This window comes from Rana temporaria, chromosome 2 (genome assembly GCF_905171775.1).
Source record: "Rana temporaria chromosome 2, aRanTem1.1, whole genome shotgun sequence".
NCBI classification, from domain to species: domain Eukaryota; kingdom Metazoa; phylum Chordata; class Amphibia; order Anura; family Ranidae; genus Rana; species Rana temporaria.
Window position 1 is genome coordinate 504,316,266 of NC_053490.1, and position 13,097 is coordinate 504,329,362.

A 13,097-nucleotide genomic window follows, 5' to 3' on the forward strand; every position below is an offset into this window, starting at 1 on the left:
AGCCTGCGTAATTCAATGTAAGCTGGTAGGGGGCGTGATGACGTGCCTAACGAACGGCGCATGCGCGCGCATGCTCAGTATCACATCGAATTTTCTCCCTAAGTTACGTCGGCTCAATGCTTTGTCGACGTGAACGTAACCTACACCCATCCCCATTCACGTACAACTTACGCAAACAACGTAAAATACGACGCTGTTCTGACGTCCATACCTTAACATGACTTACCCCTGCTTTATGAGGGGTAAAGTTACGCTGGTCGTACGCCTTACGTAAACAGCGTATATTAATACGCTGGGCGCAAGTACGTTCGTGAATCGGCGTATCTATCTCATTTGCATATTTATAATGGGAACGCCGAATGCGTCCAGCGTAACTATGCGCCCACGATACGCCGGCATAGGCAAGTTACGTCGGACGGCTGAAGCCATGTTTTTGGGCGTATCTCGCTTTGTGAATCGGCGTAAAGATGCAACAACGCACATTTGAAATTACGGCGGCGTATCTGGAGATACGCCGACGTATATTCTTTCTGAATCTGGCCCTATAACTTTTGCACAAACCAATCAATATACGTTTATTGCAATTTTTTATTTTATTCTTACCCAAAAATATGTAGAAGAATACATATCGGCCTAAACTGTGAAAGAAATTAGCTTTTTTTTTTTTTTTTTTTTTTAATTGGGGATATTTATTATAGCAAAAAGTACAAAAAAAATGTATTTATTTTTTAAAAAGTTGTCTTTTTTTTTAAAACCGCAGAGGTAATCAAATACCACCAAAAGAAAAATCTATTTGTGGGGGAAAAAGGACATCAATTTTGTTTGGGTACAGCGTCGCACGACCGCGCAATTGTCAGGTAAAGCGACGCAGTGCCTTAACGCAAAAAATGGCCCGGTCATTGAGCAGCTAAATTTTTCCGGGGCTGAAGTGGTTAAAGTATCACATTGCTGAATAGCAAAAAATGCTGTTTTCATAAAGAGGGTAAAACTTTCCGGAAGTCAAGTGGTTAAGGATGGAGTCACACAGAAGTGAATTTCTTTGGAATATTTTTACACATAAAGGTGGAGGAGTGAATGATACTGGAAAAGGACACATGTAGCAAGTTAATTGGAGGACTTCAATGAACACTTATAGCAAGTTGTTTTGATTTGAATTTTCACTTGTCATGTTTCTGATTTGGTTATATGTGTTTTTATTTATGCGTGATAGATTTGTGTGACACATTTGTATATATATTTTTTTTACCGCTGCACTATATTAGTTTAATGTTAGGTCTCCCTTTTTTGTACTTTTCTAGCACTTCAGTCAGTAGCAAAAGCTGTTCCAATATCACAAGCCGGCACTGCGACTTGACCAAGGATTTCATAGATGTTGTGTCGAGGTATTTTCTCCAAGTCCGCAGTTTCACAGATCATGAAGTCTCCAATATAGCTGTTTTGTCTTACGGTTTTACCCCGCTTGAAGAAAGTAAGTGTATTTAGCATCAGCTTTGGACTTTTAATACTGTTCATGTGTACATTCATGACCATTGTCTTTTAATGTTGTAGCATCAACATCTCTAGCAGTATCTTAAAAGAAACACTTCTATTATTATACATTTCCAGATACAGAGCAACTTTAGTATCCTTACTAGCGGGGTTATGTGCCACCTACAGGTGGCACATAACCACCTGTAAAAAAAAAAAGTCAGCAAGTCCCCTCTTTAAAGGGGTTGTAAAGGTAAATAGCTTCCTATTCTTCCTTCCATTCTTCCATTTTGCTTTTAAATGTCCTTATTTCTTCTGAGAAATCCTCACTTCCTGTTCTTCTGTCTGCAACTCCACATAGTAATGCAAGGCTTTCTCCCTGGTGTGGAGAAAGCCTCTTGAGGGGGGGAGCAGGAGTGTCAGGACGCCCACTAACACACAGCTCCTTTCTTCATCTGCAAAGTAGAGAGTGTCCTGACCCTCCTGCTTGCCCCCTCCCCCCTCAAGAGGCTTTCTCCACACCAGGGAGAAAGTGTTGCATTACTGTGTGGAGTTACAGACAGAAGAACAGGAAGTGAGGATTTCTCTGAAGAAATAAGGACATTTAAAAGCAAAATGGAAGGATGAGGTAAGTGAAGGAGGACTGCACTAAGGTAAAGGAAGCTATTTAGGGATTTTTTTTTTACCTTTACAACCCCTTTAAAGGTGGTTGACCTTAGGGTTATATACCTTCCTTTCAGGAGAGACTTAGGCAGAAAAAACAGCACTTCAAGTGTTAAAACACTTCTTTCAGTACAGCACCTCCCAGGGGGGCGAGTCCCCTGGGTACATCCCACTCTCTGCACATGCAGCCCCAGTTTTTTTCTGCCTAACATTAGAAGAAGACATGGCTCCTCTGAGCCCATGTGCTCTGGAGGTTTTTAGGCGATTTATTCACTTTTATTTTATTTTTCCTGCATTTTTTTGGATCCTGGGATCTACAATCAACTGCCGACTGGGTGACAGGCTGGATCCTCGATCCTTGTAGTCCCCCCATGTTTGACCATCGAGCGTGTGCCGGCCTTTAGCTATGCGCTGGGCCATCCACGACATTTCCCGTGCTCCAGGGGTGGCCGGTGAGCGACATGCTCCAGGGCACACATATGACCAATCTCTATGGCCGTGTCACAGTGTGCCGGGCCGACAGCCATGCCGCAAGCGGACGTTGGTTCTGTCTGGAATGCCTTCAGCTGGTGGTCGCAGGACGGGTAAGTAGTATCCCCTTGCCTTGGCATGGTGGTTCGGCTGGTGCATTCCTGGGGAGGTCGACTGAGGGTCCGCCCTGCTTTCCTCTCTCCCTTCCTCTCCCTCCTCCCCCGTTTTTCTGGGTGGCGGCCATGAGGTGGGGGGTCCCTGGGGGCTCTGTTACTACCGGGGGGCTGCGCTGCTGTGGGGTACTATTTTTCTGTCCGGTATGATGCTGTGTGTGCTGGGCCTGGTGCTTTTACTGTATTTTTAAAACACGTGTATGGCCGCCATTTTGCCGCTGACGTGCCCCTATTGACTCGACGGCCATTTTCTTGTAGTCCGCATTCTGTTTTTCTGCATGTCGGCGGCCATCTTGGAAATTTTTTGGCCTCTAGTGACCAGAATAACGGCGCCAAAAGCTCTCAGCACTCTTCCTGAGGGACGGCACAGCAAGGGCAGCGTTCTCAGCTTCTCAGTAGCGCTACAGCCTGGTGGGGTGGTGAGTCCTCTGGGGAGTCCCCTGCTCTCTGTTGCGGCCGGGAGGGTGACCTGTGGGTCCTGCCTTGTAGTACAAGGGCGGCATATACGGTGGTTCAGCATGGCGTCCAAATTGGAAGCTTCTACCCCAAGCATGCCAGAGTTAACCCTTAGTGCCCCTGTTCCTGCGGCCTCAGTGGATGCTATGACGACAGTCCTTGAGGCGTTTGTTGCCAGGATTGAAGCGGCGAGTGGCCAGAAGGGGGGTAAAAAGCGCCCCCTCCCTCTGCGCGTAGAGCTACGGGCTCTCGCGCAGGGGAGCCGACTTGCCGCCGTAATATGACGGTGGGCAGTCGGCAAGCAGTTAAGTGTGAGGGGCTTTTTGGGACGTCCCTGGATGACATCATAAAGGATGCCACAGGCGGTAAGAGCACTCTGCTCCTGCAATCTGGAAAGGGTAAGGAGCCTCGCCGGAAGCAAGGGCCCTCCTTTACTACCCCCAAGCGTTTTATTTGCCAGCCAAGTGCGGCAGGAAAAAGTTTTCAGGGTGCTAAGGCGCCCGCTGAAGGACAAAAGCGCCCCTGGTACTGCAAGCCCAACAAGCCTGCGGACAAGCCTGCCCCTGCATGAAGGTCTGCCCCCGCCCGCATCCCGGGTGGGGGGCTGGCTTCGCGAATTTGCGGCTCGGTGGAGGTCTCTTCTTTCCGACCGATGGGTTTGCGAAGTAGTTTCCTCGGGGCCACCAAACAGATTTTTTCCCTCCAACCTCAGGCCTCCTGATCGCCGGAAGAATCTGTCAGGGGCTGTCCAGGATCTGCTGGTCAGGGGAGTGGTTGTACCAGTTCCCTCAACAGAACGGTTTCAGGGGTTTTACTCCAATCTGTTTGTAGTCCCCAAGAAGGATGGGGTCCGTCCAATCCTGGATCTCAAGGCCCTCAATTGCTTTGTCAAAGTACAAAAATTCAGGATGGAGTCAATTCGCTCAGTAGTAGCAGCGCTCCATCAGGGGGATTTTCAAGCAACCTTGGATATCAAGGACACGTATTTGCATATCCCCATATGCGCAAAACACCAGAAATTTCTGCATTTTGCGGTCGGAGAGGACCACTTTCAATTTGTGGCCCTCCCGTTCGGTCTGGCTTCGGCACCACGGGTTTTCACCAAGGTGCTCGCTCCGATTTTGGCCCTGCTGAGGCAGCGCGGGATTGCTATCGTGGGATACCTGGACGACCTTCTTCTGAGAGCTTCTTCAAGCTCAGAATTGGAAGAGGACGTGTCTATCACCGGTCAGACCCTCCGAGAATTTGGTTGGCTATTGAATACCCAGAAGTCAGTACTGGTACCGTCTCAGCGGCTGGAATACCTGGGGTTAGTCCTGGATTCCTCAGAGGCAAGAGTTTTCCTCCCAACAGAAAAACTACAGACGCTGCAGTCTGCGGTGCATCGTTTTTTCGACCCAGCAGTGGGTGTCGCTTCGGTTTTGCATGAGAGTGCTGGGTCTGATGGTGGCCTCTTTCGAGGCAGTGCCGTATGCCCAATTCCACACTCGAGTGTTGCAAAAAGAGATTCTGTCACGTTGTGACAAGCTGCCTTCTTCTCTGGATTCATAGACGGACACAGCACCCACCCCTCCTTTGTTTGTACTGCTTGTTTACGAACTGGGGCTGCATGTGCAGAGAGTGGGATGTACCTGGGAGACCCGCCCCCTGGGAGGTGCTGTACTGAAAGAAGTGTTTTAACACTTGAAGTGCTGTTTTTTCTGCCTAAGTCTCTCCTGAAAGGAAGGTATATAACCCTAAGGTCAATGCTGCTGTGTCCGTCCATGAACTCAGAGAAATGGATTTTACGGTGAGTACAAAAATCCTATTTTTGCCTAAAATTTATGTCTGCAAGGTGGACAGACAGAATAGTGTAATGATTCTGTTAAAAAAACGAGTAAATACCTATTAAATTCCTTTATCTATATCACCTCCGGCGTTCTAGTTTCTGTTCTCTCATTCACTTCCTGGTTTACGGCGCTCGTTCATGTAAGAACTACATTTCCCAGTATGCATTGCGGCACGCCCAGTAATTTACACCTCCTTGAAGTCTCTAACACGTAGAGAGCGTCCTGCCGCACAGATGTGGTTCCCAGGAGGGGGCGAGCACGTCACTGACCACTGCAGTAAAGCCTCCCATCACGGTGGTGAGTAACAATCAGACAAGTAGGAAGTGAACAGAACAGAGACGAAATAGAGCAACTTCTGAGCAAAAACGAACAATGAGGAAGTGAAAAGAGGAACGTCTGCAGGATGCTTATTATGAAAAAAAAATGTTTTCTTTACAACCCCTTTAAAGTCTTACTAATCCCACAACAGTAAAATCAGTCTGTATATGTAGCATACAAAAACATATAGGCCCGGATTCACATACATTGGCGCATATTTATGCCGGCGTAGCGTATCTAATATACGCTACGCCGACGTCGCGCAGAGAGGCAAGCACGCGCCGTCCGTGTACATATCCCAGTGTGCATTGCTCCAAAGTACGCCGCAAGGACGTATTGGTTTCGACGTGAACGTAAATTACGTCCATCCCCATTCACGGACAACTTACGCAAACAACGTAAAAATTTCAAATTTCGACGCGGGAACGACGGCCATACTTAACATTGGCTACGCCATCTAGGGGGCAGCTTTATCTTTAGGCGGCGTATCTCTTACGGAAACGGCGTATCTTTACTGCGACGGGCGCACGTACGTTCGTGAATCGGCGTATCTAGTCATTTACATATTCTACGCCGAACTCAGCGGAAGCGCCACCTAGCGGCCAGCCTAAATATTGCACCCTAAGATACGATGACGTAGGAGACTTACGCCGCTCGTATCTTAGCCTAATTTAAGCGTATCTGGTTTCCAGAATACGCTTAAATTTAGGACGGCGCAGATTCAAAGTTACGTCGACGTATCTACTGATACGCCGACGTATCTCTCTCTGAATCCAGCTATACGTTTTTTACTTTTTGCTATAATAAATATCCCATTTTTTTCTCAGTTTAGGCCAATACGTATTTTTCTACATATTTTTGGTAAAAAAAATCGCAATAAGCTTATAGGGCCAGATTCACAAAGGAGATATCTCTGAGTATCTATGCGACTGATTCATAGAATCAGTTACGCATAGATAGCCCTAAGATCCGACAGGTGTAATTTTTTTACACTGTCGGATCTTAGGATGCAGTACCGCGGCCGCCGCTGGGGGGAGTTTGCGTCGTAAACCAGCATTGGGTATGCAAATTAGGAGTTACGGCGATCCACGACGGTTTTTCGCGTTCGCTACGTCGCTGCTAGTCTAGTTTCCCGTCGCAAATTTAGTCGTCGTTTTGGGTGCCTTAACTTTACACAGCACATGTATGTGCTGTATAAAGTATGGCCGTCGTTCCCGCGTCGAAATTAAAAAATTCACGTCGTTTGCGTAAGACGTCCGGGAATACGGAAGTACGCTACGCACGTCGCCGTTCGAAAAAAATTACGTCACTTCGCCCAAAGCACGGCGGGAATTTCGAAACGGATCATGCGCAGTAGGTCCGGCGCGGGAGCGCACCTAATTTAAATGGCACACGCCCATTTAAATTACGCGGGCTTATGCCGGAGGCCGCCAGTGTAGGTTTTCATTGCAAGTGCTTTGTGAATCAGGCACTTGCGATGAAAACTTGCGGCGGTGTAACGTATCTACGATACGTTACGCCGCCGCACTTCTATGTGAATCTGGCCCATAGTGATTGGTTTGCGCAAAAGTCATAGCACCTACAAAATAGGGGACAGAATTATGAATTTTTTTTTATTTCATTTTTTTACTGGTAATAGTGGCGATCTGCGATTTTTTTTTTTTTTTTTTTTTATTGGGACTGTGACATTGCGGTGGACACTTTTGACACATTTTTGGGACCATTCACATTTATACAGCGATCCGTGCTATAAATATGCACTGATTACTGTATAAATGTGACTGGCAGGGAAGGGGTTAACACTAGGGGGCGAGGAAGGGGTTAAATGTGTTTACACACAGAGCTCCACATCCTTGTCTGTGTAACGGCCGATCGCGGGTACCTGACGGACATCGCGGCCACCAGGCACGAGCATCGGCACCTCAGTGACGCGGCAGCATATTACAAAAAATGTGGGGGTTTGGTCACACTATATGGTCATATAGTGCTAAGCCCACTTACTACGACTAAGTACCCCGAATTAGTGGGTCCTACCCTATTAAAAGAATGAAAGATTCTGTGTCTCAACCATGGGAGTCAAACTCCTCTATGTGGGAGAACTGAAGGGATTCCTCTTATGTACTGGTGGCCACTAATAAAGAGGTACAGTAGGTGTTTGTGATATTGTGTTTTTAGCACGACAGCATCGCGCTGATTCTCGGCGACATGGTGCCGAGATCTCGCACTCACTGGAATAGTGACAGCACATTCCAGCAAGCGCGTCATAGAAGCGACGGGAGATCCGACTTGAATTCCCGCCAATTCTACACGTGTGCGGCGTTTGTTATGAATCCTGAGGGGGAAGTCCCCGCCGGATTTTAAATAAAAATTCGGCATGGGTTCCCCCCTCAGGAGCATACCGGGCCCTTAGGTCTGTTATGGGTTGTAAGGAGAGCACCCCCTACGCCGAAAAAACGGCGTAGGGGGGTCCCCCTACAATCCATACCAGACCCTTATCCAAAGCACGCTACCCGGCCGGTCAGGAAGGGAGTGGGGACGAGCGAGCGGCCCCCCCCTCCTGAGCCGTACCGGGCTGCATGCCCTCAACATGGGGGGTTGGGTGCTCTGGGGCAGGGGGGCGCACTGCGGCCCCCCCACCCCAGAGCACCCTGTCCCCATGTTGATGAGGACAGGGCCCCTTCCCGACAACCCTGGCCGTTGGTTGTCGGGGTATGCGGGCGGGAGGCTTATCGGAATCTGGGAGCCCCCTTTAATAAGGGGGCCCCCAGATACCGGCCCCCCACCCTAAGTGAATGAGTATGGGGTACATTGTACCCCTACCCATTCACCTGCAAGAAAAGTGGTAAAAAACACAAATAAACCACACAGGGTATTAAAATATTTTATTAGTCTGCTCCGGAGGCCTCCCCTGTCTTCTTTAGCTTTTTTACCAGGGGAGGCTTCTTCTTCCGATTTCCGGGGGTCTTCTCCTGCTCTCCGGGGTCTTCACCGCTCTTCTGTGACGTCTTCTCCGCTCCGGGGGGTCTTCTCAGCTCTTCTGTGACGTCTTCTCCGCTCCGGGGGTCTTCTCAGCTCTGGGGGGGTCTTCTTCTATATTCGCCGCTCTTCGCTCTTGACTCGGCGCACCCCCGTTCTTCCTCCCGCTGTCCGGTTCCTTCTCCTTCAGGGCTGGCCGCCGCTATACTGGCGGCGGTCAGTCCGCTCTTCTGTAACGTCATCTTCTTCTCTTCTCGTCTTCCGTCTTCTCCAGATGTTGACACGCCGGTCGGCTCTTCTCGCTGCAATGACGTGTGCCCGGCTTGCGTCGGATTTATATAGGCCTCACAGTCCCATCATGCTCCGGTAGGTACCACGTGGGTAGATCACATGGGTAGGTACCAGAGCATGATGGGACTGTGAGGCCTATATAAATCCGACGCAAGCCGGGCACACGTCATTGCAGCGAGAAGAGCCGACCGGCGTGTCAACATCTGGAGAAGACGGAAGACGAGAAGAGAAGAAGATGACGTTACAGAAGAGCGGACTGACCGCCGCCAGTATAGCTGCGGCCAGCCCTGAAGGAGAAGGAACCGGACAGCGGGAGGAAGAACCGGGGTGTGCCGAGTCAAGAGCGGAGAGCGGCGAATATAGAAGAAGACCCCCCCAGAGCTGAGAAGACCCCCGGAGCGGAGAAGACGTCACAGAAGAGCGGTGAAGACCCCGGAGAGCAGGAGAAGACCCCCGGAAATCAGAAAAGAAGAAGCCTCCCCTGGTAAAAGAGCTAAAGAAGACAGGGGAGGCCTCCGGAGCAGACTAATAAAATATTTTAATACCCTGTGTGGTTTATTTGTGTTTTTACCACTTTTCTTGCAGGTGAATGGGTAGGGGTACGATGTACCCCATACTCATTCACTTAGGGTGGGGGGCCGGTATCTGGGGGCCCCCCTATTAAAGGGGGCTCCCAGATTCCGATAAGCCTCCCGCCCGCATACCCCGACAACCAACGGCCAGGTTTGTTGGGAAGGGGCCCTGTCCTCATCAACATGGGGACAGGGTGCTCTGGGGTGGGGGGGCCGCAGTGCGCACCCCTGCCCCAGAGCACCCAACCCCCCCATGTTGAGGGCATGCAGCCCGGTACGGCTCAGGAGGGGGGGGCCGCTCGCTCGTCCCCACTCCCTTCCTGACCGGCCGGGTAGCGTGCTTTGGATAAGGGTCTGGTATGGATTGTAGGGGGACCCCCCTACGCCGTTTTTTCGGCGTAGGGGGTGCTCTCCTTACAACCCATAACAGACCTAAGGGCCCGGTATGCTCCTGAGGGGGGAACCCATGCCGAATTTTTATTTAAAATCCGGCGGGGACTTCCCCCTCAGGATTCATAACAAACGCCGCACACGTGTAGAATTGGCGGGAATCCAAGTCGGATCTCCCGTCGCTTCTATGACGGCTTTCTCTCCATCGCGGCAAGCCAGCTCGGCGCTGGCTCCCGCGATGGGGCTCGTAGGTGCTCAATCTCGCCGAGAAAGGGAGCGAGATTGACACAATATCGCGTGCACCTACTGTAATGAGGAGGGGGATATATGCAGCATAGCATGCTTGTTATATTCACTGTGGAACTTAAGGGGTTAATCCTCTGCATTGTGTAAAAAGGCTGTTTTATCCTGTGTGCACAGATCCTCCCCCCTCCTGCACTGTGTATCTGGGGAAGGCCAGCTAACACAGGTAGGGTAGCCGACCTGCACATGCTCAGTTGTGTCTTTTATGCTGTAGACTCTGTAGAGAATATTTCCTTGTTGAGCGGAACTAGCCAGGTCACATGATAGTGGCATCACACATGTAGGTATGTATACGGGCTGCAGTGGAAATCTCCTCCTGCCTGAACTCTCAGCACTGGAGAAACTGTGCAGTTTATCATTGACCGTGGTATACAGATCAGCCAAAAAGGTATAAAGTAGCAGTATTTACATGTAAAAAGAAGATTTATAAGCTCTTGGCACTGTGGGGGGCACTGCTTTAGATTAACTATTCACATTATTCTGGGTTTAGTAACACTTTAAGCCTGGTACACACTATTTTGTTATAATCTAAAACACACAAGAGAGAACATACGCGTCCACTGTCTCAGCCATTGGCGCAGAGAACCTTTTTGGTCATGCCCCTCTTGACAGAAGTTGGTTCGGGTCGCGTGTGTCAGACCAGCTGCAGTACACACGGGTCGAATGTCGGCTGGTTCGATAGAAACGGCCCATGTGTATTAGGCTTTAGGCATAACCAGTGTTAATTTTTTTGACTAAAATGACTAAAACATTTTAGTCGTCTAAATTAATACTACCGTATATACTCGAGTATAAGCCGAGTTTTTCAGCACATTTTTAATGTGAATACTCTGGTAAAAGTATCACAGTATAAAAACAAAAGAATTACCATTTTGAAAATACGTTGTGCAATGAAGCTTAGAAATTGTAAATTGAAATGCTTAAATGTGCAATAAATAAATCAAATAAAAATGACATCAAATACATATGTAAACAGTTATAATATTCAAAATGCCTTGTGTGGTATGACTTGAAATAAATAATGGAAATGTAAAATGCTTCTGTGCAATGAAATTAAACCAAGAAGAAAGTTATTGTCAAGTGCAGGGGTCTCCAAAGTACAGCCCACAGCTTGAGGAGTCAGACTCACTGCATGGCCGGTTCCTGCTCCATCTTTTTCGTGTAGCAGGAACTGCGCTACATACTCACCCCTGACGGTATGCAGCGCAGGTCCCGCAGCCCGACAGAGCCTGCCCAACCCGGTGGTTCACCAGTGCTGGACCTACTGCACCTCCCGGGTCCCGCCCCTCTGTTAGCATCAGTGTCCTTTACGGCTGTGCTGTTGCCTACAATGTGACTGTGTAACAGCAGGGTGGGAGCCGGGAAGTACAGCACTGAAGCCGGACACTGATGTAAGTGGGACAAATGTGACTGCTGGTGCTGTTGGGGGGGGGGGGGGTTCTCTGATGGGGGCTCTTTTGAGGGACACAAATGTCAATGGGGGCTTTAAGAAGGACACAATTGTGCAGAGGTCTCTGATGGGGACATAAATGTGGGGCGGGGGCTCTTTTGAGGGACACAAATGTGGAAGGGGGACACAATTGTTCAGGGGTTTCTGATGGGGACATAAATGTGTAAGGAGGGCTCCAAGGGGGACACAATTGTGCAGGGGTCTCTGATGGGGACATAAATGTGGAGGGGGGACACAATTGTGCAGGGGTCTCTGATAGAGATATAAATGTGGAAGGAGGGCTCCAAGGAGGACACAATTGTGCAGGGGTCTCTGATGGGGACATAAATGTGGAAGGAGGGCTCCAAGGGGGACACAATTGTGCAGCTGTCTCTGATGGGTACATAAATGTGGAAGGGGGACACAATTGTGCAGGGGTCTCTGATAGGGGTTATAAATGTGGAAGGAGGGCTCCAAGGGAGGCACAATTGTGCAGGGGTCTCTGATAGGGATATAAATGTGGAAGGAGGGCTCCAAGGGGGACACAATTGTGCAGCGGTCTCTGATGGGGACATAAATGTGGAAGGAGGGCTCCAAGGAGGACACAATTGTGCAGGGGTCTCTGATGGGGACATAAATGTGGAAGGAGGGCTCCAAGGGGGACACAATTGTGCAGGGGTCTCTGATAGGGACATAAATGTGGAAGGGGGACACAATTGTCTAGGGGTCTCTGATAGGGATATAAATGTGGAAGGAGGGCTCCAAAGGGGACACAATTGTGCAGCGGTCTCTGATGGGGACATAAATGTGGAAGGAGGGCTCCAAGGGAGGCACAATTGTGCAGGGGGCTCTGATGGGGGCACAAATATGCTTTCTGTCCAAGAGAGACAATCGTTTTTTTTTTTTATGGGAAAACTGCTATGAGAGCTTTTCGTCAGGAATCCCGGCCGTTTGTATGCTCCATCACAGTTCCTGGCGGGAAAACCTACGTCTGTATGGTTTTCCGACAGGTAAAAAAACGTTCATGCTTGGAAACAAATCGACGCATGTTCAGAAGCATAGAACTTAATTTTCTAGGCTCGTCGTAATCTTTTACGTCACCGCGTTCTTGGCAGTCAAAAGTTCACCGGACTTTTGTGTGACTGTGTGTATGCAAGGCAGTCTTGACAGGAATTCCGTCGGGAAAATCTTTGTTTTTTTATCCAACGTAAAAACCGGTCGTGTGTACGAGGCAATAGAGGAAATATCCCAACATGAAAATAATTCAAATCTACAGTAGAAGATTTCTGCTCACCTCTTGCTCTGGAGACCACTTATTCTATGTGACAATTTTTACTTTCACAAATTGGAGTGAATCTCCCGACAGGTACACAGACTGAAATAAAAACTTGACAAATGGTTTCTGAAGGTTGTACATTGTTTATACTTACCTTTCTCAGTGAAATTGTTCTGCACAGAGCACCCCCCGATCCCCTTCTTTAATGGGTCCCCTGCCAGTGATTTTGGCTCATCCCCCAATACAGAGTGCCCCTAATAGCAACACACAATAAGCTCTGCCAATGGCTACAGCTACTGTGTAATTCAATGAGGGGAGAGAGGCTGGGGAGAGCCTTTTTTTTCATGCACATTGCTGGATAAAAATTGGTCTCAGGTAAGTATAAGGGGTGGTGAGGTGGGGGAGGGGGAGCTGCACCCAGAAGTTTTAGTAAAAAACCTTCTGCCTTTAGAATCACTTACTTTCTCCATTCCACGTTAAAGT

At 48.9% G+C, this 13,097-nt stretch overlaps 1 protein-coding gene across 4 annotated transcripts in view; it reads left to right on the forward strand.

The window, feature by feature from the left end:
• LOC120927902 (interferon alpha/beta receptor 2-like) overlaps positions 1 to 13,097 on the forward strand; it is an 80,736-nt gene that overhangs the window by 43,817 nt on the left and 23,822 nt on the right. For 3 of the 4 annotated variants that reach the window (XM_040338893.1, XM_040338894.1, XM_040338892.1), the window contains exon 4: positions 1,299 to 1,468. In XM_040338893.1, the coding sequence (XP_040194827.1) occupies positions 1,299 to 1,468 (170 nt within the window). Of the gene's footprint in view, positions 1 to 1,297; positions 1,469 to 13,097 lie in introns of all 4 variants that reach the window. The other variant, XM_040338895.1, reaches the window with a different exon arrangement.